The sequence below is a fragment of the Acomys russatus genome, chromosome 11, assembly GCF_903995435.1.
Source record: "Acomys russatus chromosome 11, mAcoRus1.1, whole genome shotgun sequence".
NCBI lineage: Eukaryota > Metazoa > Chordata > Mammalia > Rodentia > Muridae > Acomys > Acomys russatus.
The window spans coordinates 60237621-60262457 of record NC_067147.1 but is presented as its reverse complement, the minus strand read 5'-3'; the positions used below and the strand labels follow the sequence as shown (position 1 = coordinate 60262457).

The window sequence follows — 24837 nt, the reverse complement described above, 5'->3', positions numbered from 1 at the left end:
GGGGGAAGGGAAGCCATCCCAAGACAGTGAATGTGGTTGTTCTGTTAACGTAAATTGTGGGTGTTTGTGCTTCAGGGGCACGGTTGCTTCCTTTATCCGACTGAGATCATGGTGCACACATGGTGCAGGGGTGACACATGGGACCACGGTGTACTTAAGCATGTGTCTCAGGGCTTAAGCTGACATGCTCCTGCCTATGGGGCATGAACTGCCATAGGGCTCCGTGTCTGTTTGTATAGTGTGCTGCCCACAGGATAGTCCGCAGCAGCAGTCAGAGTTCAAGTATGTACACCCCTGTTGCAGTGGTCACATGTGTCAGAGCATGTGGGGTGTGTGGGTCTCCATGTGGGTCCCTAGCCCCCCCACCCATGTGCTCAATGCTGTCTGTATGTCTCCCAAGCACAGTTTCCTATTATTTCTCATAACGCGGCTGTGATATATACAGTTTCTTCGTGTTCTACACATGTTCCTGGGAGACTGAGAGGGTTCTCTGGTCAGGGGATCCAGACTTGTGTGTGCAAACCTTGGTTTGCCTGTAAAAGGAGCAAGGAGGGACTGGCTCAGAGGGCTGTGCAACCTGGAGGCAGGCAGGAAAATGTAGTGTGGCTTTCACTGTTCTATTCCGGAACCTAGTGGGTTAACAGGCAGTTCTTCCGGTGCCCCCCCAGCCTGTAGCTTCTTGTTGCCATGGAGATGGTGGCCCCGCCCCTGATGCAGCACCGGCCCCCCCATTGGCTGCAGTGGTGACTGTGGGGCTGAGGGGGGAGCCCAGGCCTGGGCAGCCATTCTCGAGCTGGAGCTTGGCACCCCCACTTCCATTCTCCTTCAGCCCCTCAGCCCCTCCAAATTCCCTAGCAGCGGACCTTCAGCTCCCATTCCTTAGACTCTTGCCAGCCGAGCTTCATCCGCATTCCCCTCCCCCTCCCCAGCCTTTTTACTTGGGAGTCCCCAGAATCCCACTGCCCATCCTCCCACTGCCCTGCATTCTTCTCTTCTCTTCAGCCCTCACTAGCACTGCAGTGCACGTGGAACCGGCTCCTCCTTCCCACTCCTCATCTACCCTTCCTGGGGTTTTCTGTCCCCCTCCACTCAGCACAGGTCTCTTCTGAGACACCCCCTCCAGTCCTGGGAGGGGGTCATGGGAGGCAGCCCTGGGCCTCCAGCCAGACAGAGTCTCTGGGAAGCGTGCAGCCGCGGGAGGATGTGCCCAGCTGGGGAAAGAGGAAAGCCCACCCGCGGGCAATGACCTTTAACCCGTCTCCCCGCAAGCAAGCCCCTTCTCTTGGGTCGGGACGGGCCACTGAGCCTCCCTGGGCCGTGGGTGTCCTCCATGACGGAGGCTTTACTGACCCTCCCGACTGCCAGCCCCAGTCATGGGCTTGCGGCCTCCCACCCCGACCCCATCAGGGGGCTCCGGCTCAGGCTCCCTGCCCCCTCCTTCCCACCGCCAGCCTCTCCGCCGCCGCTGCTCTTCTTGCTGCTTCCCGGGGGGTAGGTGAGGCCGGAGCTGAGGGACTGAGGGAGGTGGCTAACACACTGGCCCTGGGTGGAACTCGGGACTGACACTCCCCCAGCCCCTTCCCCAACTTCCCTTCGGGCCCTTTGCTCCCCTCCAGAATACCACTTGGGTCGCTCGAGGAGGAAGAGTGTCCCTGGGGGGAAGCAGTACAGCATGGAGGCCGCCCCCGCTGCGCCCTTCCGGCCCTCGGTGAGTGAATGGAAGCGCCTGCCAGATGTGGCTCAGCTGGACCAAGGAAGAGTGTGCCTGGTGTCCCCTCCTCTTTGGTCTACCCCTTCTTGGCTCTGCCCCCTACTTCTTGGACCAGCCCTCCCACCTTTTCCAAGCTAGTGTGTGTGTGTGTGTGTGTGTGTGTGTGTGTGTGTGTGTGTGTGTATGTGTGTGTTTGCTCACATCACACAGCACCCGTGGGAGCAAGGAGGACAAAGTGGCCTCAGGGCTCCTATCCCCTCTCCCTACACCATGTTCATCCCGGGATTCTCTGCCAGCTGAGGGTCACAGGGACACTGTGCGCAGTCCCAATCACCCCTATTCCCATTTGCTCCCCAGCAAGGCTTCCTGAGCCGGAGGCTAAAAAGCTCTATCAAACGTACAAAATCACAACCCAAACTTGACCGGACCAGCAGTTTTCGGCAGATCCTGCCTCGCTTCAGAAGTGCTGACCATGACCGGTAGGTGCAGGTGCTGAGTGGGACGGGGGAGGGATTCCCTGAGTGCAAAGGTTAACTGGTTTGCAGAAACAGAAGGTGACAGGAGGAGGGCCTGCAAAGGCAGGGAGGGAGGTGCAGGTGAAGCCAAGGAGGGCTCCTGCCCAGGCTAGGACAGAACAGACCAGTGAGAGGGGCCAACAGGACCTAGGTGGAGGTGAGAGTAGGGCAGGAATTAAGGACAGCAGGTTGGAAGTGGCTGGTGTTGATGGACAAGGACTGAGACCCCAGTAGTTGGGCGGGGGGGGGGGGGGCCAACAGAGCAACGGAAAAGGCAGCTGGTCTGGTGCAGGTTACAGAACAGGGGCAAGGCCAGGGCTAATCCATGGCTGAGGAGTGAGGAGGGAACCGGCTGCTGGCTGCTGGCCTCCGTCCCTCTCTGGGCTTCCCCCAGTCCACTCACTTCCTGGAGAGGCTGTGCCTTTCTTTTCCCTTGTGTCTGTTCATCCTAGAGACTAGGCGGGTAGGAAGGTCAGGATCAGGTGAGTCACACCTTTCCCTGCCCCCTTACAAGTAACCAGTGCTGGATTTGGGGCTGGCAGGGGGTGAGGGCATGGTATTCCTGGCCGCGGGGGCGGGGGGCCGGGGGAGCGTGGTGCTGACGGCAGCCAGAGCCTGTGATGACGGGGCTGCTATAAATAACTTCATGGAGGCTCCCACACCCGAGCTCCCCGCCTGCTTCCCCTGCTCTCTATCTTTGTCCCCTACCCATTTCTACACCACTTGCTATCTGTCCTTTCTCTCCCCCCCCACCCCCCCATTCTGGCCACTCAGCCCGTTTGTCTGTGCTCCTCCATCGCTCCACCCCAGGCTGTCCTCTGCTTCACGCTCGCTGCCCTCCCCCAGCCCCTCCCTCGGCACCTGCTTTTGCTCCCTGCTTGCTGTTCTGCCTCCTCTTCTTCCCAAGTCTGCTTTCCAGTCTCTGACCTTCATTCTGCCCACAGCCTTCTCTTCTGCCCTCCTCTCTACCCTGATTTTGTGCTAACAACTGCTCTCTTACTTCAGTCATAGTTTGAACCATGAACTGTTTATTAGGCACTACTGTGTGCCAGGTCCAAACCAGGCCTTACTGTGTTTTCTCTGTGTCACAGTTCTGTGCTTCCATTGTTTTCTGTGTAGTGAGAGCCTGACTCTGGAGTCACCTAGATGTGTCCAGGCGGTCTTTTCTTTTCCTCTGATTTTTGTTTTGTTTTGGTGGTGGTTGTTTTGTCACAGTTTGTTTGTTTCTAGTTATTTATTTATTTGTTGGTTTTTCAAGTCAGGGTTTCTCTGTGTAGCCCGGAGTGTCTTGGACTTAGTTTGTAGACCAGGTTGGCCTCACAGAAATCCACCTGCCTTTGCCTCCCAAGTGCTGGGATTAAAGGTGTGCACCACCACGCCCCACTGCTGCTGCCACCACCTCCTCTTCTCCTCCTTCTCTTCCTCTTCTTCTCCTCCTCCTCTTCCTCCTCCTCCTCTTCTAAGACAAGGTCTCACTATGTAGCCCTGGCTAGCCTGGGACTTGGTATGTAGACCAGGCTGGTCTCAAACTTAACCGGGATTGGCCTGCCTCTGCCTCCCGAGGGCTGGGATTCAAGGTCTGTGCTACTTTACCCAGCACTTCTGAGTTATTTCCAGGTATCCCAACTCCTTGGATATGAGTTGAGGCAGAGAAGTCTCTTGAAGGGCTTTGTTTCCCCCTTCCTTATGTGAGTCTGTGTGTGAAGGACCAGAGCCTCTGGTGAGGCAGAGTCTGAGTGCAAGGAGAGAGGTGTCCCTGATGTTTGTCTGAACCTCCTCCTGCCAGGGCCCGGCTGATGCAAAGCTTTAAGGAGTCCCACTCCCACGAGTCCTTGCTGAGCCCCAGCAGCGCTGCCGAGGCCTTGGAGCTGAACCTGGATGAAGACTCCATTATAAAGCCCGTACACAGCTCCATCCTGGGCCAGGAGTTCTGCTTTGAGGTAGCGGCTCCTGTGGGCTGAGGGGACTTGAATAAATGTGCCACATGTGGGGGTGCTAAGGGAACAAACCTGGGACCAGGAAGGTGACATGGTGGTAGGTCTCCAGCCTCTCTTTGGAGCCCCATGTCAAGCCCACTCCTCCCCAGGTCACAACGTCATCGGGAACAAAATGTTTTGCCTGTCGGTCTGCAGCAGAAAGGGACAAGTGGATTGAGAATCTGCAGCGGGCAGTGAAGCCAAACAAGGTACTGGGGGGAGGGGCCAAGGGGGCGGGGCTGGGGAGGCGGGGCCGAGTGGGCGGGGCTGTGGAAGGAGGGGCCGAGGGGGCAGAGCTGTGGAAGGAGGGGCCAAGGGGGCTGGGGAGGAGGGGCCAAGGGGGCGGGGCTGGGGTCAAATGGGGGGGTCTGGACTGGGCAACCAGGGGTGTGGTTCCTACTGTTCTGAACCCCCCACTGGTGTCCCGTCATCTTCCACTTCCTTACCATGAAAGCCATAGACCTAGAGAGTCCTCCAGTCCAGTCCCCTGCAGATGGAAGGCCTCACTGACACCTAACAGGTGCTTACCTAGTCCCACGGTAGTGTTTTATGAACCTTGGTTCTCTCTATAAAGTCTGTGCACATATGGTTGGACTTGGTGACCTCAAGGTCCCCTTGACAAAGACCCTGTGCCTCTGTGTTCCAACCAAGACTTGTGTCCCACTGTGTCTGCTGGTCTCTGACTCCAGTGTGTAGGAGCTCACAGTCCCAGCCATCTTCGTCTTGTTTCCAGGGCCTTTATTAAGGAATCCCACTTAAAATGCTAGATATAATCTGAGCCACACGGGGTCCAAATACCACATTGCTTTCAACACATGCTGTACCACGTGACTCTCACCAGGTGCTTGGGCCTTTCCCAAGCCAGCCACTGAGTCTCACTGGCCCTGTGCTTATGCAAATACGCTTTCACTTTGCCACACCTGATGCATCTGCAGGACTTTCATCACATTCTCATTTTTTTGAGATCTTTACTAGAAATAAGAAAATTAAAAGTTGCTGGGTGTGGTGGTGCACACCTTTAATCCCAGCACAGAAGCAGGTAAATCTCTGAGTCCAAGGCCAGCCTGGTCTACAGAGTGGGTTCCAGAACAGCCAGGGCTATGCAGAGAAACCCTGTGTCAAAAACATTAAAAAAAACCAAGTTGGGCGTGGTGGTGGGTCCCTTTAATTTCAGCACTTGGGAGGCAGAGGCAGAGGGATCACTGTGAGTTCAAAGCCAGCCTGGTCTACAAAGTGAGTCCAAGACAGCCAAAGATAACACAGAAAACCCCTATCATGGGGGCTGGAGAGATGGCTCGGGGTTAAGAGCACTGTTTGCTCTTCCAGAGGTCCTGAGTTCAATTCCCAGTAACCACATGGTGGCTCACAACCATCTATGATGAGATCTGGTGCCCTCTTCTGGCCTGCAGGTGTATGTGCAGGCAGAGCACTGTATATATAATAATAACTTTTAAAATCTTTAAAAAGAAAAGAAAAACCCTATCTTGAAAAACAAAAAAAAAAAAAGAAAAAAGAAGGAAAAAATGAATAAATAAAATAAAAAATATCCATATTTATTTATTTATATGGGGAGGGGGCAAGGGGATGCCATCATACAGAGGATGAGGCCAGAGAACAGCTTTCTGGGATGGCTCTATCCTTCCACTGTGCTGTGGGTTCTGGGGCTCAAACCCATGCTTGGCGCTTCACCAAGTAACCTCCTCATGGCCCCTAAAGATGTCCCACTCCCTACTTAAGCGTTTCCCAGCATTAACTCTGTTGTCTAGCGTATGCGCTGACTTCCTATGTCAGCTTCCGGGGCTGCTGTGCAAAGCCACTGTGGACTGGGCCAGCTGAGGGAGCTAGAAGTCCAGTGTAAGCAGGGCCGTGTCCGTCCCTCTTCATATGGCAAGCATCCCTCTGTGTGGTAAAGTCGCCAATCACTGCACTAAGAGATGGCATTAATGAAGTATGCCCTCATCTTAATTACCCCTCATCGGCCAGGACACTCTTACCACATCAAGTCACACTCAGTGTCTAGAGAGACAGGAACCAGTACTGAGGTCCGTGTGCTCATCTGAGGCCAGCCTGGGCCGCCTAGTGAGAAAGCCTGGGCAACTGGAGTTCTGTGAGTGGTGGGCGGTCCTCTAGCCCAGCACACTGCTCACCTTGGGGCTGTCATCTCAGCGTCACACACTGTGCTCACTGTCTCTCCCTCTCCTCTGCCCTGACCACTTCCTCATGCCAGGACAACAGCCGCCGCGTAGACAACGTGCTGAAACTGTGGATCATAGAGGCGCGAGAGCTGCCCCCCAAGAAGCGGTATTACTGCGAGCTATGCCTGGACGACATGCTGTACGCACGCACCACCTCCAAGCCCCGCTCAGCGTCAGGAGACACCGTCTTTTGGGGCGAGCACTTTGAGTTTAACAACCTGCCTGCTGTCCGGGCCCTGCGGCTGCATCTGTACCGCGACTCGGACAAAAAGCGGAAGAAGGACAAGGCGGGCTACGTTGGCCTGGTGACTGTACCAGTGGCCACACTGGCTGGACGCCACTTCACAGAGCAGTGGTACCCCGTGACCTTGCCAACAGGCAGTGGGGGCTCGGGGGGTGTGGGCTCCGGAGGAGGAGGTGGGTCAGGGGGCGGCTCAGGGGGCAAGGGGAAAGGAGGCTGCCCTGCTGTGCGGCTGAAGGCGCGGTACCAGACGATGAGCATCCTGCCCATGGAGCTATACAAGGAGTTCGCAGAGTTCGTCACCAGCCACTACCGCATGCTGTGCGCAGTGCTGGAGCCCGCCCTGAACGCTAAGGGCAAGGAGGAGGTGGCCAGCGCGCTGGTTCACATACTGCAGAGTACAGGCAAGGCCAAGGTGAGCTGTGCCCCCAGGGAAAGTGGGCGCCGGCTGGGGGCAGTGAAAGAACAAGCTGATGAGGTTGGGCTCTGCAGAGGCTGACCCTTGGACTTTCCTGGGCCTCAGGACTTCCTTTCAGACATGGCCATGTCTGAAGTAGACCGGTTCATGGAACGGGAACACCTCATATTCCGCGAGAACACGCTCGCCACTAAAGCCATAGAAGAGTATATGAGACTGATTGGTCAGAAATACCTCAAGGATGCCATTGGTATGGCCTGCTTTCAGGGCTTCTTCCTGAACCTTCCCACCTGACCCCACCACCCCTAACCCTGGCCACCCAGACCCCACATCCACCTTCCTCAGAGTCCCAGGACCCCAACCTCCAACCGTCTGATTCTGCCATTCCTCCAACCCAGGGAGCCCCTGTCCCTGCCCTTGGAAAGTGTGACCGCTCCCTGTTGTACACCCTCTCCCAGGGGAGTTCATCCGTGCTCTCTATGAGTCTGAGGAGAACTGTGAAGTGGACCCCATCAAGTGCACAGCGTCCAGTCTGGCCGAACACCAGGCCAACCTGCGGATGTGCTGTGAGTTGGCCCTGTGCAAGGTGGTCAACTCCCACTGGTGAGACTGGGGACGCTGGGCTGGGGGGCTAGGGCTGGGCAGTTGTGTGTTCATCTGTTCATCCATCTGTCCATCCTCAGAGGACTGAGCGTCAGTGCGGGCAAAGCGCTTTCTGAGGTGTTGTAGAGCAGAGAGAGGGGAAGGAGGCCTGGTCCCTGACATCAGAGGGCCTCTAACCAGAGTGAGCAGGGGCACAAGATGCACAGAAAGCCACGGAGCCACTGTGCTGTGTATTAAAGGGGCCTCGTGCAATACCAAGGCAGAGAAGGCAGAGCCGTGGCAAAGTTAACAACAGGTGCCCTGGGCTGGGCTTTGAAGGTGGCATTTGCACACAGTAGGCAAGACATTTCCCAGGTCTATGAAAACACACAAGATGTGAGAAGGCCTCAAGGCTCCCAGGTCATTGCTGGCAGCTGGGGCAGGCTTAGTGGAGCACATGACTATAGTCGAGGCAGTAGGAACAAGGTGCCTCGGCATATCAGAGAATCTGAAAAGCCTTGAATTCAGGAGACTGCCGTCACTAGGAGGTTTGCAGTGTCCTTACAGGTGTTGGTACTAGGAAGTAGCACATCTGAGACTGTGCCATGAGCGAGCTGTGTGAGGAGGGAAAGAAAAAGTGCAGACCATTGGTGGCTCTGGTTACTGGGTCAGGCATAACAACCAGCTCTTAAGTCAGGGTGGGGTCAGAAGGCCTACAGAGGGAGAAGGGTGGGTAGGCAGGGGCTGTCGGAGAGGTTGGCGGGGAGTCAGGATGGATGGTGCAAAGGTTATGAGACTAGGGTTCAGGAGACCCAGAGCCTCACTGACAGGACCAGGGAAGTCAGGAGGAGGAGCCAGCTGGCAGTGTGGGGGCGATGGCGAGCTCTATTTTACACTAGTCAAGTTTAAGGTGTCAGTGGGACATGGAAGTAGCACTGGGTGGCGGGGGAAGAGTGAGCCAAGCCATTCCAGGGACTGGGGGTCATGCCTGGGGCACGTCCATCCCCATTTCCCTGGAATCCAGAAGAGTTGGGGGGTCCGAGCTCCCTGTACCTCAAGTGACCCTCCATCTCTCTCCCATCTCTGTCTCTTCCCTGGTGTCTGTTTTTCTTCTCCTCCTCTCCTTGTCTCTCTCGCACACCCCTCCGCACACCCCTCCGTCTCTCTCCCACGTGTCTATCTCCTCACCCTTTCCCCCTCCATTTCTCTCTCCAGAATCTGTCCCCTCTACTGTGGGCCTTTCCTTAGCAGCCTCTGTCTTTCTCCTGCAGCCCCTCCCTCCCAGTCCCTCTCACCTGTCTCCACACCCTCACCTCCTACCACCCCTCAGCATGTCCCCTGAAAGCTGAGGGTCTCTGGGGCTCAGTCCCGGTCTCTCTTTCTCTCTTTCTCTCTCTGTCTCCCCACCCCTTACCCCCAGCGTGTTCCCGAGGGAGCTGAAGGAGGTGTTTGCATCTTGGCGGCTGCGCTGCGCAGAGCGGGGCCGGGAGGACATTGCGGACAGGCTGATCAGCGCCTCGCTCTTCCTGCGCTTCCTCTGCCCCGCCATCATGTCGCCCAGTCTGTTTGGGCTCATGCAGGAGTACCCGGACGAGCAGACCTCACGGACCCTGACCCTCATCGCCAAGGTCATCCAGAACCTGGCCAACTTTTCCAAGTGAGGGAAGCGTCAGGGAGGGTGCGCGAGCTGTGGGTTTCTGGAAAGGTCTCCTGAGTCACCAGAGCACCTGTACCCCTGGCCAGGTTTACCTCAAAGGAGGACTTCCTGGGCTTCATGAACGAGTTTCTGGAGCTGGAGTGGGGTTCCATGCAGCAGTTCTTGTACGAAATATCCAACCTGGACACCCTGACCAACAGCAGCAGTTTTGAGGGCTATATAGACTTGGGCCGCGAGCTCTCCACACTTCACGCCCTGCTCTGGGAGGTGCTGCCCCAGCTCAGCAAGGTCAGTAGACGTCCCTTCTGTTCTAGCCCAAGGTACTTCCAGAGGTACCTGGCCTTGAGACCAACTCTGTGCAATGAACTCTTCTCACCTTCCTGTTCCCAGAACTGTCACCACCACTTCCAGTGCATGCCACACAGCCTCTTCCTGTGCCCTCTGAGGCACTTACCCACCAGGTGACAGTCTTGTCCTTTCAGGAAGCTCTCCTGAAGCTGGGCCCACTGCCCCGGCTCCTCAATGACATCAGCACAGCCCTGAGGAACCCTAACATCCAGAGGCAGCCAAGCCGTCAGAGCGAGCGGACTCGGCCTCAGCCCATGGTGCTGCGAGGACCCTCGGCCGAGATGCAGGGCTACATGATGCGGGACCTCAACAGGTGAGCACCCTGCTCCCACACTGCTGTGCCCTGGGGACCTCATCCCTCCTGCACGCTTCTCACTGGGCCCTGTATACATCTCACTAGGTCTCAAAAGAGAAGCCTTGAAAGGTTCTTTCTTGGGGACAGTGGTAAGGGCACAGGCAGCTGGGGAGGCGCGACACAGAGCCCAGGGTCCTGCACTTCCTCTGCTCCAGGCTCAGCTGAGGCCAAGGGGCCTTGCTGCAGCTGAGCCTTTGTCCCTCTGCCAGCCCATGCTTGTCTTTAGGCTGCGCCTCAGCCATGTGGTATCAGAATAAGTGGGTGTCTTTGAGTGAGTGAGCTAACACCCCAGCCCGCCTTAGCCCAGAGAGCTCTCCGTGACCCACCGTTCAGATAGGCAGCAGTCAGAGCTGAGCGGGGGGGGGGGGGGGGCCTGGAGCCTGCCGTCCAGTGTGGGGTGGGGGGCTCAGCTACTGTCCTTCATTTTGTGATGGCTCTGCTGTTCCTCACCCATGTCTTCGTCTGTGACACCACACCTGCCCCACACTCCCTCCACCACCTGTCCACACCTTCCCTTCTCCTGTCTGTGCCTGCCCCTTTGCATCTCTCTCCAGCTCCATCGACCTTCAGTCCTTCATGGCTCGAGGCCTCAACAGGTGAGGGCTCTGTGCTGCCCACCCTCCTGTCCTGCTGCACTGGCCTTCACCCACCTCTGCTCCTCTGCTCCTCAGCGCACCTCATCTTCTCCATACTTGCCCAGACCAGTCCTCACTCCTCTCTTGCTGCCCCGCCTCTTTCCCCGGCCTGAAGCCCTCTCTAGGCCTTGTCCTTCCCTTCTCCAACGTCCTCTCCCGTCCTCCCCCCCTGCCTCTCTATGGCTGCCACCAGCAGCTCTCCGCCCTTCCCCGTGGGCCCCACTTTTTACCTAAGGCCGGCCAGCTCCAGACCACAGGCTCAGGTGCCAATGGGCCTGGCCTTACTTCTGTCTGTGTGTCCTCCGTCCCTTCTAACAGCTCTATGGACATGGCTCGCCTCCCCTCCCCAACCAAGGAGAAGCCGCCGCCACCGCCACCCGGTGGGGGTAAAGACCTGTTCTACGTGAGTCGGCCACCCCTGGCCCGGTCATCCCCAGCATATTGCACAAGCAGCTCAGACATCACGGAGCCAGAGCAGAAGATGCTGAGCGTCAACAAGAGCGTGTCCATGCTGGATCTCCAGGGTGATGGGCCTGGGGGCCGCCTTAACAGTAGCAGCGTTTCCAACCTGGCAGCTGTTGGGGACTTGTTGCACTCAAGCCAGGCCTCACTGACAGCAGCCTTGGGGTTGCGGCCTGCACCTGCCGGGCGCCTCTCCCAAGGGAGTGGCTCTTCCATCACAGCAGCTGGCATGCGCCTCAGCCAGATGGGTGTCACTACGGACGGTGTCCCTGCCCAGCAACTTCGCATCCCCCTTTCCTTCCAGAACCCTCTATTCCACATGGCTGCTGATGGGCCGGGGCCCCCAGGGGGCCATGGAGGGAGCAGTGGCCACGGACCACCCTCCTCCCATCACCACCACCACCACCACCACCACCACCGAGGGGGAGAGCCCCCAGGGGACACTTTTGCCCCATTCCATGGCTATAGCAAGAGCGAGGACCTCTCCTCAGGGGTTCCTAAGCCCCCTGCCGCCTCCATCCTCCACAGCCACAGCTATAGTGATGAGTTTGGACCCTCTGGTACTGATTTTACCCGTCGGCAGCTCTCACTTCAGGACAACCTGCAGCACATGCTGTCCCCTCCCCAGATCACCATCGGTCCCCAGAGGCCAGCTCCCTCAGGGCCCGGAGGTGGGAGTGGTGGGGGCAGTAGTGGGGGTGGTGGGGGCCAGCCGCCTCCCTTGCAGAGGGGCAAGTCTCAACAGTTGACAGTGAGCGCTGCCCAGAAACCCCGGCCGTCCAGTGGGAACCTATTGCAGTCCCCGGAACCAAGTTATGGTCCTGCCCGTCCACGGCAACAGAGCCTCAGCAAAGAGGGCAGCATTGGGGGCAGCGGGGGCAGCGGTGGCGGAGGGGGTGGGGGGCTCAAGCCCTCCATCACCAAGCAGGTAGGTGAGGGTGGGAGAGGTAGGGTGGGTGAAGAGTGGGGAGGGAACAACGTAGGCCGGTTTTACAGTGTTCTCCCTTTGTTCATTAAACAAGCGTGTGGCACTGGGCTGTACTGGCCCTCAGGAGGCAAGATGACTGCAGGTTGAGGCCAGCTAGGGCTAGGTAGCAGTAGTCTGCCTCTAAACAAACAAAAGTTGACAAACACTAAGAAGAGGCCCTCCCTCGGCGATGTCTCCAGGTGTTCAGCACTGAGGACCCCTACCCTCAGCATTCCCTCCTGGGGGGGTGGGGCAGGAGCATTTACTTCACTAATGTTCAGATGGGGAAGGGCTCAGGCAGGGGATCAGGGCTGGGGTGTCGCTTCCGTGTTTTCGTCTTCTGAACACACTCTCCCTTTCCCGCCTTTCTGCTGTCTGCCCACCCCAGCACTCCCAGACTCCATCCACGCTGAACCCCACCATGCCGGCCTCAGAGCGGACTGTTGCCTGGGTCTCCAACATGCCGCACCTGTCAGCCGACATCGAGAGCGCGCACATCGAGCGGGAGGAGTACAAGCTCAAGGAGTACTCCAAGTCCATGGACGAGAGCCGGCTGGACAGGGTACGCTGGCCCCGCCCTCTCCTGCCAGGGAGGCCTTACACCTTCCCAGGGGAGAGCAGCCACGCTCAGGAGGGTAAAAAGAAACAGCACACAGACTTCTTTTTTTTTTTTTTTTTTTTTTTTTCCGAGACAGGGTTTCTCTGTGTAGCCTTGGCTGTCATGGACTCACTTGTAGACCAGGCTGGCCTCAAACTCACAGCGATCCGCCTGCCTCTGCCTCCCGAGTGCTGGGATTAAAGGCGTGCGCCACCACGCCCGGCTCAGACTTCTTTTCTAGTCTATTAGGGCTGATACGTGTCAGTCTCTTTAGACCCAACTCTGTGGGTTACACAGCTAGAGGCTGAAGAGAACTGTTTTATTTAGCCTCTGAGGAATCGGGGCATGTGTGAAGACCACCCAAACTGGGCCTGGTAGCACAGGCCTGTGAACTGTTACTCAGGAGGTTAAGGCAGGAGGTGTTAAGTTCAAGGCCAGCTTGGGCAACTTAATGAGACCCTATTTCAAAAAAAAAAAAAAAAAAAAGTAAAAAGGAAGCTGTAAAAAGTAAAAAAGAAATCTAGTTTGTGGTAGAATGTCTGCCTAAAAGGCATGAGGCCCTAGGTAACAGCAGGTTCACTAGAGGTTTGTGCACTCGTGCCCCAAGGCGACCACCATAGGCCTCCCTCTCCTGCGGGGCTAGCATGGCCTGCTTACAGTGTGGACCCTCAGAGGATGGGAAATGCTTCTTAGATTGCCTTTCTTGTCCTTCCTTCAGCTGAGGAAGGTCCCAGGGCAGCACTATACGCCAGAGCTGTGGGAAGTAACTGAGCTGGGGACATATATTATCCACTGCCTGTGGCTAGGGCTCCCCATATGACACGTGTGTATTGTTGCTGGGGACATATACTATCCTCTGCCTGTGGCTAGGGCTCCCCGTATGACACGTGTGTATTGTTGCAATTCAGAAGCTGAGATTTTAGTTATGTGACTTTCAACAGCTGTGTGTAAGCTGGGTAGAGCTGACTGTTGAAGCTGTGGGTTTGATCCCTAGCACTAAAAAACAACAAGTGTGAGCTACATGTGGCTATACTTAAGCAACAGGGATGTGGAAGGTTTGAGCTCTTCTGGCCCTGGAATCCCAGACTCATATTAATAGTTGTAGTCTCAGCCTGGGAGCCCCGTGACCTCCTGTCTGCAGGAAAGGATAGGGAGGGATTCACACAGGAGACAGTTCCTGTCCCCATCTCACCCAGTGTCTCCGCCCATGTGCTCAGCCTTGGTTTGGACACAGCCCCTATGTCATTAACTTCTAGATAAGCTTCTCAGGGCATGTCCAGGAGTCTTGCCAGGGTGCCCTATGGGGCCCCATGTTCCCTAAGCATGTGTGAGGGCATGGCACATTTGTAAGGTGTGGGACTTTGATCTTGCTCCATCTTGAGAAAGCCTCAGTATTACATCAGAGCTTTCTTAAAAGCAGATCAAGTGTGTTCAACAGGCAGAGAAAGGATCGGGGACTCCTGTGCCACGGCTGACCTGACAGGGGTGGGATGAGGCTGGTAAAGCCAAAGCTGGGCGCCCCTCACAGTGCGGGGTCCTGTGCCCGGCGGGCAGGTGAAGGAGTACGAGGAGGAGATTCACTCGCTGAAGGAGAGGCTACACATGTCCAACCGGAAGCTGGAAGAGTACGAGCGGAGGCTGTTGTCCCAGGAAGAGCAGACCAGCAAGATCCTGATGCAGTACCAAGCCCGCCTGGAGCAGAGTGAGAAGCGCCTGAGGCAGCAGCAGGTGGAGAAGGACTCCCAGATCAAGAGCATCATTGGCAGGTGAGGGGCGGCCCGGGGAGGGGAGGGCAGGGGAGGGCAGGGGAGGGGAGGGGGGAAGAGCCTGCTGCAGGCTTTGAAGGGCCCCTCCCCCAGCCCCAGTACTGCTTAGACTCTGCCTTCTGAAGCCTTGGGGAGATGCACCAGTTACCGTCTAAGTGGCACTGTCTGGACTCGGCTTAGGCCTAAACTCCCTACCTACCGACTACGCTTGACCCAGCCTGGAGGCTCACCAGAAAACTAGGCACAGTCCCTAGCCACAGGAGCACTTCACCTCACCTGTGTCCCTGGGCAGAGCTCCTTCTCCATCCTTGGGAAGCTGGTCCATGAGAAATGGCTTTTAGCTTGTCACTGCTCCACAGGAACTGCCTCAGCAGGGGCCACTAGAGCCAGAGCCAGCCCCACTCCGGTCTGTTGTAACAGAACAAAACCTGACACAGAAATCTAACCTCAGGACCCAGGAGTACCCATGTCTATAGTCCCAACATTTAGGAAGCTGAGAGAGGAGGATAAACCTTGGCTACATATGGCACATTCTAGGCTTCCTTGGCTACACTGTGAGACTGACCAGCAAATGGGGAGACGTCAAGTCCACTCTCATGGGTCTGAGGGATGTGCCCCAGGGGACGCACTGCTCTTGCAGAGGATCTGAGTCACATTCCCAGCACCCACACCAGGTGCCCCCTAAGTGCTGGGACTCTAGCCTCCATGTATCTGACAACGTAGGCCTCTGCACTCATGTGCACAGACCACACACAGATACACATAGTTACCATTAATAGACAGAGGTTGGGTGGTGGTGCATGCCTTTAACTCTATCACTCAGGAGGCAGAGGCAAGTGAATCTGTGAGTTCGAGGCCAACCTGGTCTATACAGAGTGAGTCCAGGACAGCCAAGGCTACACAGAGAAACACTGTCTTAAAAAAGAAAAAAAAGAAAGAGAGCTGGGCGTGGTGGTGCACGCCTTTAATCCCAGCACTCGGGAAGCAGAGGCAGGTGGATCGCTGTGAGTTCGAAGCCAGCCTGGTCTACAAAGTGAGTCTGGGACAGCCAGGGCTACACAGAGAAACACTGTCTTGGACAAAAAAAGAAAAGAAAAGCTGAAACATGCCTTTAATCCTATCACTTGGAGACAAAAGCAGGCAGATCTCTGAGGGTAAGGTCAGCCTTGTCTACACAGTGAGACTGTTCAGGAAATCCAAATGAATGGATGGATGGAGGGATGGATGGATGGATGCACATCTTTTAAAAGTCCCCAGAAAGACACAAGGATCTCTGGGAGAAAATGGAAAGCAAGTCTCTGGCATCAGGCATCTTTTGGGTCATGGCAGCAGAGGAACTGTGAGAGGGGAAGATGTCCAAGGCTTTTCCAGAGTTGCAGGGGCTCCCCGGGGTCAAGAGTAGCACAGGTGGGCTCTGAGCCCGTGCCCGCCACTAACCCCACTGAAGCCCGTCCCTTCAGGCTGATGCTGGTGGAGGAGGAGCTGCGTCGGGACCACCCCGCCATGGCTGAGCCGCTGCCTGAACCCAAGAAGAGGCTGCTCGACGCTCAGGTGGAAATTACAATGTCATTTATCTTCTCTGTGTCCCATCCCCATCCATCCCACTGTCCTTGTGGACTCACTGCACCAGCCGCTCTGGCCCCACCACCATCTGTCTCCCGTTGTCCTCAGTTTGTCTACTGGCTGCTTCTTCCTAGCAGCCCCCAGTGATCCATCTCCATCCCATTGTCTGCGCCTGTCACTCTTGGCAGTGCCAGCCTCACTCCTGTGCCTTCCTGTCCTTTCTTCCGACTCTTGCCTGCATCTCAGGGTCTTCACCAGCGCCTCACCCCTCAGCTGCCCTGCCCCTCCCCCCATGCCCGTGAACTTCGGCCCCTTCCTGGCCCGCTCCTGTCGGCTTCCCCAGCCCTTCTTAGCCAGGAGGGCTGGAGGTTTTGCACAGAAGGGAGCAGCCATCTGAGCTGTCGTTTCTCAGCCCTGGACACCCTAGAGGCTCAGGTTCTCCTGATTTCCCACTCTGACCCCTTGGTAGGTCCTACGCAGCTTCTTGTCCCTGAGGCTTCAGATCCTCAAGGCCTCCCCAGAGACCCTTAGCAGAGCTGAAGCTCAGACTGCGGCCTCTGGTGTGCCTCGAGCCTACTGTCTAAGTAGCTGTCGCCACCCTCTGCTCACAGCCAGCTTCCAGGTCCCTCTGCACCCTTGCCCTGCTCTCCTCTCCATACTCCTCCCTCTGCTCTGACTGCCAGGCCTCTCCCTTCCACTACCACCAAGCCTCCTGACCCCATGACCCCACTCTCTCCCCCTGCAGCTCCTCATCAGGTAATTCTCCTGGTTCCGCTTTGACCACGGGCGGAGGACACTGGGGGAGGTGACTCCGGACCACTGCAGGTTGGTGGTGAAGCCCACCCCCTCCAACTCTCTGGAGCCTCTCCCCTCTCACTGCCGCCCACCACACCCAGAGACCCTCCACAGACCCCACCCCGTGTCACCTCCTGCACAGACAGACCCTTCCCAAGGTACAACCAGAGTGCACCTGCTGACACCCACACCTACCCTTAGGAAGACAGGCACAGTGACAGGTTCCCAGTTCTCTCCAAACTGGCCCCACCAGCCACCACCTGACACCACCCTCCTTTTCCTCTACCTATCCAGTGTCTGTCTGTCACCCCCCATTTCACCGAGCGTCCTTGGGAGTTGAGATGTTGGAATGGGCATAACAGGGTGGGGGGACTGGGCTGGGGCCAGGCTAGAGAGCTGTGCTGACTGCGCAGGTAGGTTGGGGTTCCCTGTCCTTTGCTAACTCAACCCCCTCCTGCTCTTCTGAGGCAGAGAAATCTGAGGTTTCCTTAGTTACTCCTGGGTGGAAGCTGGGACAGGCAGTTAACTCAGGCCCTGGAAAAGATGCTGTTGAGATGTCCTGGCAGTGACCAGAGTGACAGGAGTGTTGGACCACTTGCTCATGTGGTCAAAGAGAAACAGCTCCCTAGAATATAGCCAGGCAAGGACACCAGCCTGCTAAACACCCACTCCCTGCCCTCTCCTGCCACCCAGCAGCCTTTCCGGGGACAGGATCCTCTCTAAAGCCTGTCCTCAGGCACATTTCTGTGGGCCTGAGCTGTGGTGGGCAGTGGCTCCTTACACTGTAATTTTTACCCTCTGCCTGCCTGGCCTCTCTGTCAAAGTAGTTAGTGATCTGTAAACAAATGCTGAAAGACACCAGGGAACCTCACCATTTAAAGGGCTCCTGCAGTGAATCCTTTTGTAAAATGAATAATGGCACCCTAATTTATCCAGTTTCTAAATTTGGGTTCATGAGGGCGTAGGGGGCATGCCCATGTGTCGTCATGAGCAGACAAGCAGCCTGGCGGCATCGAGGGCTCCTTCCCCCTGCTCTCGCTGCGTGCACCCAGGGCACCATACTGCATTTCATCTCTGCCACTGACGGCAACTGATGGCTGTGAGACACCCAGATAGCCAAGAGGGCCGCTCTGACTAAGGTTAGATTCTGGGTGGCCTGTGACAGGTGAGTCTTTGATTCTGGTATGGAGAGGAAAGCTGCTCTTGGAAGCCTTCTTTTTTTCTTTTTCTCTCTCTCTTTTTTTTTTTTTTTTTTTTTTTTGTCTTTTTGGACACAGGGTCAGATATAGACAGCTAGAGCTACCTGCTGCCCTACCTAAATGTCTCGTGGCTCAGACAGTAATTTGGATATTTGTTCCAAACTAGTTTGTAGGCTTGATCCCACTGCAGCCTAGCTAGTTACTTTTAAACTGGATTTTTTTAAAGCCACATAAGTGTCCAGAAGTGTGGGGGCCCAGGTAGTCTTCTCCCCAGCAGAGGCAGAGAAGGCTGAGCTGATGGCAGGAACCAGGTCAGTAAAAGAGCCATAGAAGGTTCTGAAAATAGGTACAAGAGCAGCATAGGGGCTGCTACTCAAGCTGCAAATTTGGGGGGAGGGGCTGAAAAGGAAGGAGGGGTGGAAAGGAATGGAGTCAGTTAGACTACTGGGAATGCAGACTGGGGCACAGTGTCTCTTAACCAACAACCAGTGCTTTTCAGCCTGTAGGTTGTGACCTCCCTGGGTTGGACTGACTCTTTTCACAGGGGTCCTGTAAGATACTTTATGTTACAGTTCATAACTAGCAAAGTTACTAACGTTAGGAGGTAGCAAGGAAATACTCCTATGGTCGGGTCAGCACAGGAGGAACTGTATTAAAGGGTCACAGCGTTAGGATGGGTGAGAGCCAAGCCGCTGCGAAACCCTTGAGTCATTCCCACCGGGAGAGGAGTCTCCCTACAGATGGCCCTCCACTTCGCTTATCCCCTTCCTGTTTCCAGTACAGTTAACCCTCTAATTTGGGGTGTTATATTTGAGAGGTCCACTCTGAGTAACGGACAAAACTGAATGACAGTGCCTATTTAGTGAAATGCCTGTCTTCAAAACACAGTAAGTAGCACTCTGACCAAGGCTTCCCCACAAGCCCTTAGGAACACAGCAGAGTGAAGAAGCATGTTTGCTGGTGTGGGCTCCGCCCTCCTCCCACAGGCACATTTCCACCGACTTGCTTAGCACACTCTTTCTTCACAGATAAAGGAAAGCTCAACCCCTGGCATTGTTCAAATTACGAACAAATTTCCAGAGCTGTAGGACTTGGGCTAATGAGGTTTTGCTGTGTTGCCTCCTCTGGCTCCTCAGTGTGAAGTTCCTGCCTGGGGTGGAGGGTGCTGGACGGGGCGGGGGGGGGGGGGGGCGGTCCATGGGAGGGTGGCTGGGAGGGGTGGGGAGTACAGTTACGTCTGAGGGAAGGTGAGAGCTAGCTGCCTTTGAGCTAGTTTCCTGGTGTAAGTCTGATTTGAAGGCCCCTGTTAGGAGTGGAGTGAAGTGCCCTGGCGGTGGACATGGCTGTGGAGTGGGCTGGCTACAGATGAGAGCACTGCTTGGGGCTGGCACCCTGGCCCCTCGAAGCGTCTCAATAAGTCCGCGCTCTCCTCTTTGGTGTCTTGCAGGAGAGGCAGCTTCCCCCCTTGGGTCCAACAAACCCGCGTGTGACGCTGGCCCCACCTTGGAACGGCCTGGCCCCCCCAGCCCCACCCCCCCCACCCCGGCTGCAGATCACAGAGAACGGCGAGTTCCGAAACACCGCGGACCACTAGCCCACCCAGCATCACAGACCTCCTTCCTTGTGTACCCAACCCCGGAACATCACCACCCACCAGGACTGGACGTCACCGAGGGACAGCGGGATTGCCTCCCTTAATGCAATGCCTCCTGGGGCACCCATCTGCCACCCTCCACCCTGCACTTCCAGGAGGGAGAGTGGGACCCTTAGCTGCCCTCTTTCACCCCAGGACACCACCTACCCCACACAGACCCCTTCACTCTGGGGTGCTATCCCCGTCCTCTGCCTCACAGTTCCCCTGAGCACTGGGGGACAGACCCCCACCCCCACACTGGGGGTGTGGCACCTCCAAACTTTCAACTTCAGGGTGATTTTTTAGCAGTAACCAGAGCTGACAATCTAACTCCCCTCCACCACCCCATTTTGGCCTCCCCTGTCCCCCTTGTTATGGGGAGGGGACCCCAGGTGAGGGGGCCCTATTACCCCTTGATTTCTCAGGAGCGTCTGGGGGGGCTCAGCACGCACAAACTCCTTCTCCTCTCTCCACTCTTAGATTTATTCTCCCCACCCAGAGCCCAGATGGGGTGGAGGGGCCACCGGGGCAGGGAGGGGGCGGCAAGGGGGGAATGGGGTCGCCTCCCCTTCTTCCCACACCTGATCTGCTCTTGGCTGGTCCCAGAGCGGGGTGAGGGGGCTCACGCCCCCCCCTCCCCCAGTGTGTTGGGTGGGGTGGAACTGAGGTTCGGATGAGGGTTAGGGTTTGGGAGGCTATGTGTGTAGAGGCCAGACTAGCTGCTCTGCCCTCCCCTGACACAGCCCAGCCCTCCGCCCTTCCCTCTCTTGTCTCTACTTCCATGGGGAGGGGGGGAACTTACTCTAGGAAAAGCCATGTCTCTCTCCCCAAGGGTGGGGGGACCTGTGTTGGAGGATGGGTATTGGGGGCCCCCTTACATGAATCTGTCCCCTGGGGGAGGTGGGACAGGGCTGGGCTTCCCTCTCCCCCTCCCCCAGTCTCCCTCCCTCCCGCCAGCTCCAGGATTTTTCGGTGTTTCTCTGTACATAGCTCTCTGGCGGGATAGGGGAGGTAGGATGGATGGGGTGTGGGGGTGGGTAGGCCATGGAAGGGGAGAAACCCCTCCTGGGCACCCCCTCTTCTCTGACTGCTGTCCCCTGCCCAGCCTTGTCCCCTCACTCCTCCTTGCGTTTGGTATTGAGAATTCTTCCCAGACTCCAGATTCGACCTTTCTTTTGTATGGACAGCTCTCCTTCAGTCTTACCCGACTCCACATACCCACCCAGCCGGGGCCAAATTTATACTTATATAAAAGTTGTAAATATGTGAAATTTTATCCCGAACCCTTTACTCTGCTCTTCCCACCTCAGGCCTACCCTGGGACCTTCTTCCTCCTCTTTGGCTGTTGTAATTATCTGGGGTTTGTACTGTACATAATTGGGGTGGGGGGCTGGGAGGTGACCCCTCTGTACAGAGCTTCCTGGCTCCCCAGCCTCACCCCTCACCTCCCTCCCCACCCACCACCTTAAGAGTAGGGACACACTCTTACTCAGATTTTTTGTTTGTTTGTTTACTCGTTCTTCCCGGCCTACTCCCAGGCTCTCGTTCCCTACCTCCGCCCTTTTCTCCCACTCCCAGCCCCATTCCCTTTTTTTCTGGAGTGTGTGGTGAAACAGAAAAATCATGTTTAATAAACGGAGATTGTTCTTTTACCGCTGGGCTGACATTTATTTTTGGCTTTCTGAAACAAGGTTTCTCTGTAACATTCCTGGCTGTCCTGGAACTTGCTCTGTAGACCAGGCTGGCCTCGATCTCACAGAGAGAATGATCCGCCCTCCTCTGCCGCCGCCAACCCAGGCGCCAGGCTGGCTTTTTTTAGCCTGGGGTATCCAGAACTGCCTGAAGGGTGACCGGAACTATTTTGGGGGAGAAAGCTGCCAGCCTACGAGCAGCCACGAGCCAGTCTTCTTGCACTACGCTGTTCCGCCCAGTCAGGGGAACAATATATACCACAGGGTTTTCCCGGACAAACCCCCCACTTCCGCTCTCCGCAGCACTCGACCGAAGGCGCCGGGCTTTAACGCCTGACAGACTCCAATAAACAGTCTTCTGGGGAAGGGTTTAACCGTGAGGACGCTCTTCTGCCAAAGGAACGGCACCGGGGTCCTCAGCAAGCGTGCGCCGCAGACTTCAGGCCTGGCTGCCCCGCGTGCACGCCGAGGACAGCAGCACCTACCTCGCGCGCCGCGCCGCCGAGCTCGGCCAGCCCGCCGCCTCCACCGACGCCGCTCCCGCGACGATGCCCGGCGGCGCTCGGGTAGCTAGGCGCCCCAGCCCCGCCCCTCCGGCCGCACAGCCAATGAGGAGAGGGATTGTAGGATGCCGCCCTCCCATTGGCTGCAGGCTGGCCCCGCCCCGTGCGGGGTGCAGCGGCGGCGTCCGGCGGAGCCGCGGCAGCTTCCGGCCGTCCGGGCGCAGTGGAGGCAGAGGAGCTGCGACGCGGTCGCGCGTGCGGTCGGGGGCGTGTCGGCGGGAAGGCGTGAGGCCGGAGCTCGCGGAGCCGGCCTGTGTGAGCACGGTGAGGTGGGGCGAGCGGCGGCGGCGGGCAGGGCGACCCGAGCTGGCGAGGTGGGGCGCAGTCCCCCCTCCTCGGCTCCCGTAGGTAGGGCCTGGAAGTGGAAACCCTGGCCGGCGTTTTGTCGGGTTTCTTGGTGGGCTGACTACAGAAACTGTCACTGAGGAGTCTCCAAGTGTCGCTGGGAGCAGCTCGAGTCAGAGCTCACGCCCCGAACTCGTGTGACCTCAGGCTCCTTTCCTCCCTCCGCAGCCTTCTTCCCGTAGAGCCGAACTCCTCCTCCCGACTCCCTAGGATTTCTTTCCGAGGTGGCCATGGATGCTTCGACTCCTTTGCCCCCCGCATCCCCTTCTCCGAGGTGCAGCCCCGCCCCGCGGACAATCCACATTGAGTTCCCTCGCTACAGCTCGTCGCTGCTGGAATCCCTGAACCGCCACAGGCTGGAGGGCAAGTTCTGTGATGTGTCCCTCCTGGTCCAGGGCAGGGAGCTGAGGGCTCACAAGGCGGTGCTGGCCGCCGCCTCGCCTTACTTCCATGACAAGCTGCTCTTGGGTGATGCGCCCAGGCTCACCCTCCCGAGCGTCATTGAGGCGGACGCCTTCGAGGGACTGCTTCAGCTTATTTACTCCGGGCGCCTCCGCCTGCCTCTGGATGCTCTTCCGGCCCATCTCCTAGTAGCCAGTGGCCTTCAGATGTGGCAAGTGGTAGATCAGTGCTCAGAGATTCTTCGAGAACTAGAAACGTCTGGTGGGATCGCAGCCGGTGGAGGCGCCTCCTACCACACGCTTCTTTCCACAACCTCTTCGGGAGGCTGGTGCATTCGCTCTTCTCCTTTCCAGAACCCGGCGAGGCCCTCCGCTTCTAAAGAGGATTCTGCGACTCCTGAGAGCCCCGTTAGAGGGGAAGGGAGTGAGCTGGAGGAAGTGTTACAGATCCAGGTCAAAGAAGAGGAGGAGGAGCAGGGGTCATCCTCCCCGGCCTTCCAGAGTCCTCAACTCGAGAGTGGGCCAACAGGGGGTTCCCAAGCTTGTGGGTCCCACCCGCTGCCTACATCTGCCCTTCCCAGCAGGCCTCCAGAGGATGGAGGTTCAGCAGTTGAGCCTCCTGCCCCTCTCGTAGGAGCATCCCAAGTCGTGTACGTTAATCAGGAAACCGTGGAGCCTGAGGAGGCCACAGGCGGAGGTGGCACTCCGTCTGCAGGAGCAAAGGAGACCAAAGTTCTACCTGGAGGGGGCTCTGAGGGAAACGGGGAGCTAAGGTACTTGCTGTCCTCAGGGGGAGGGGAAGCATCTGGGGCAGGAGATCCATCCTGGAAACCCGTGGATCTTCATGGAAATGAAATCCTGTCAGGTGGTGGAGGGCCTGGAGGAACCGGGCAGGCTGTGCACGGGCCCGTGAAGCTAGGAGGGACGCCTCCTGCGGATGGAAAATGCTTTGGTTGCTTGTGTGGAAAACGGTTTGCAGTAAAGCCAAAACGAGACCGGCACATCATGTTGACCTTCAGCCTTCGCCCTTTCGGATGTGGTGTCTGTAATAAACGCTTCAAGCTGAAGCACCATCTGACGGAGCACATGAAGACGCACGCTAGAGCTCTGCATGCATGTCCCCACTGTGGCCGTCGGTTCCGTGTCCACGCCTTTTACCTTCGCCATCGGGACTTGTGCAAGGGCCAGGGCTGGGCCACTGCCCACTGGACTTACAAATGACCACTAATGCTCTGTGCTGACCTCTAGTGCAAGGTAGCCGCTGCTACCTCTCACCCTTCACCACCTCAGTCCTGGCTTGTGTAATCATTCCAAGAGATTATGTGTGCTGTGGCCCTTACTATGGGTATGGGCTTCCCCTGGTGTGTTCAGAAGTGCAGGTTCTTAACCCAGGTGTTAACAGCCTGTGGAGAATGTCAGGCTTGATCACTTGACCTGATGGCCAGTGAGGAGACCGCTGACTACAGATGACAGTAGTGTGATGAGAGTTGGAGCAGAATGGCCTGATAACTTTTACTTCGTCTTTACGAGGAGGTCAGAGAGTTGTTCACCAAGGAATGCATTTGATTCAGAGCCAAGTACTGGTCAGACTAAGCTCTAAGTGGCCTCTACCTCGCTGTCGGCAGTGTTGTTTTTATACTTTTTGTTCCTTTCCAGAAGCTTCTTAGGGTCTACTTTGTTTTCTCACTAGTAGACACCTTCCAAATATCCTTTTATAAATGTACTTGAGCATTCGACAAGTATGGTGGTGCGCGCATTTAATCCCAGCACTTGGGAAGCAGAGGCAGGTGGATCTCTGTGAGCTCCACACCAGCCTGGTCTCCAAAACAAGTTCCAGGCCAGCCAGGGCTACACTGTGAGACCTTGTCTTTAGGGGGCGAAAAGTACTTGAGCACTTTAACAAATCGAGTATTTCATGTGTCATCCGTAACCCCACAGTAGAGGGTATTCCCTCAGCACCCTTTGCCTCTTGTCTGCCTCTGACAGCCACTGATAACTTACTTGCTTAGGATCACAGTGACAGATGTGACCAGTGAACTCAGGAGATGGCAACTGACCTAAAATGCGCTCAGGGTTGAGACCACACATGGTGAAGTCTGCAGAGTGACTACAGTGGGACCATTCTGTTTCCTTTTCCATCCCACCCACATTTGGTATAAACACCTTTGTAGAGGTGAAGTGGTCACTAGTAGAATGGAGTTACTTAATTTTATTACTTAAT

General features: G+C 56.7%; 2 protein-coding genes across 9 annotated transcripts in view; both read left to right on the top strand.

Annotated features, from left to right (window-relative positions):
- Positions 1–20318, top strand: part of Syngap1 (synaptic Ras GTPase activating protein 1) — a 29263-nt gene extending 8945 nt beyond the window's left edge. For 2 of the 8 annotated variants that reach the window (XM_051153480.1, XM_051153485.1), the window contains 16 exons: positions 1617–1708; positions 2069–2190; positions 4013–4166; positions 4313–4411; positions 6430–7053; positions 7162–7306; positions 7515–7659; positions 9059–9295; positions 9382–9583; positions 9778–9956; positions 10553–10594; positions 10952–12023; positions 12451–12624; positions 14215–14426; positions 15887–15977; positions 19431–20318. In XM_051153480.1, coding sequence (XP_051009437.1) covers positions 1617–1708; positions 2069–2190; positions 4013–4166; positions 4313–4411; positions 6430–7053; positions 7162–7306; positions 7515–7659; positions 9059–9295; positions 9382–9583; positions 9778–9956; positions 10553–10594; positions 10952–12023; positions 12451–12624; positions 14215–14426; positions 15887–15977; positions 19431–19577 — 3737 coding nt within the window. In that variant the 3' untranslated portion in view covers positions 19578–20318. Of the gene's footprint in view, positions 1–569; positions 1492–1616; positions 1709–2068; positions 2191–4012; positions 4167–4312; positions 4412–6429; positions 7054–7161; positions 7307–7514; positions 7660–9058; positions 9296–9381; positions 9584–9777; positions 9957–10552; positions 10595–10951; positions 12024–12450; positions 12625–14214; positions 14427–15873; positions 15978–16734; positions 16815–19430 lie in introns of those variants that run through there. The other 6 variants (XR_007831405.1, XM_051153483.1, XR_007831406.1 and 3 more) reach the window with 6 other exon arrangements.
- A 1703-nt stretch (positions 20319–22021) lies between these two features.
- On the top strand, positions 22022–24486 carry Zbtb9 (zinc finger and BTB domain containing 9). The gene is made up of 2 exons (XM_051153494.1): positions 22022–22134; positions 22384–24486. The coding sequence occupies exon 2, from the start codon at positions 22446–22448 to the stop codon at positions 23835–23837; it is 1392 nt and encodes a 463-aa protein (XP_051009451.1). The 5' UTR covers positions 22022–22134; positions 22384–22445; the 3' UTR covers positions 23838–24486.
- Positions 24487–24837: the final 351 nt, after the last annotated feature.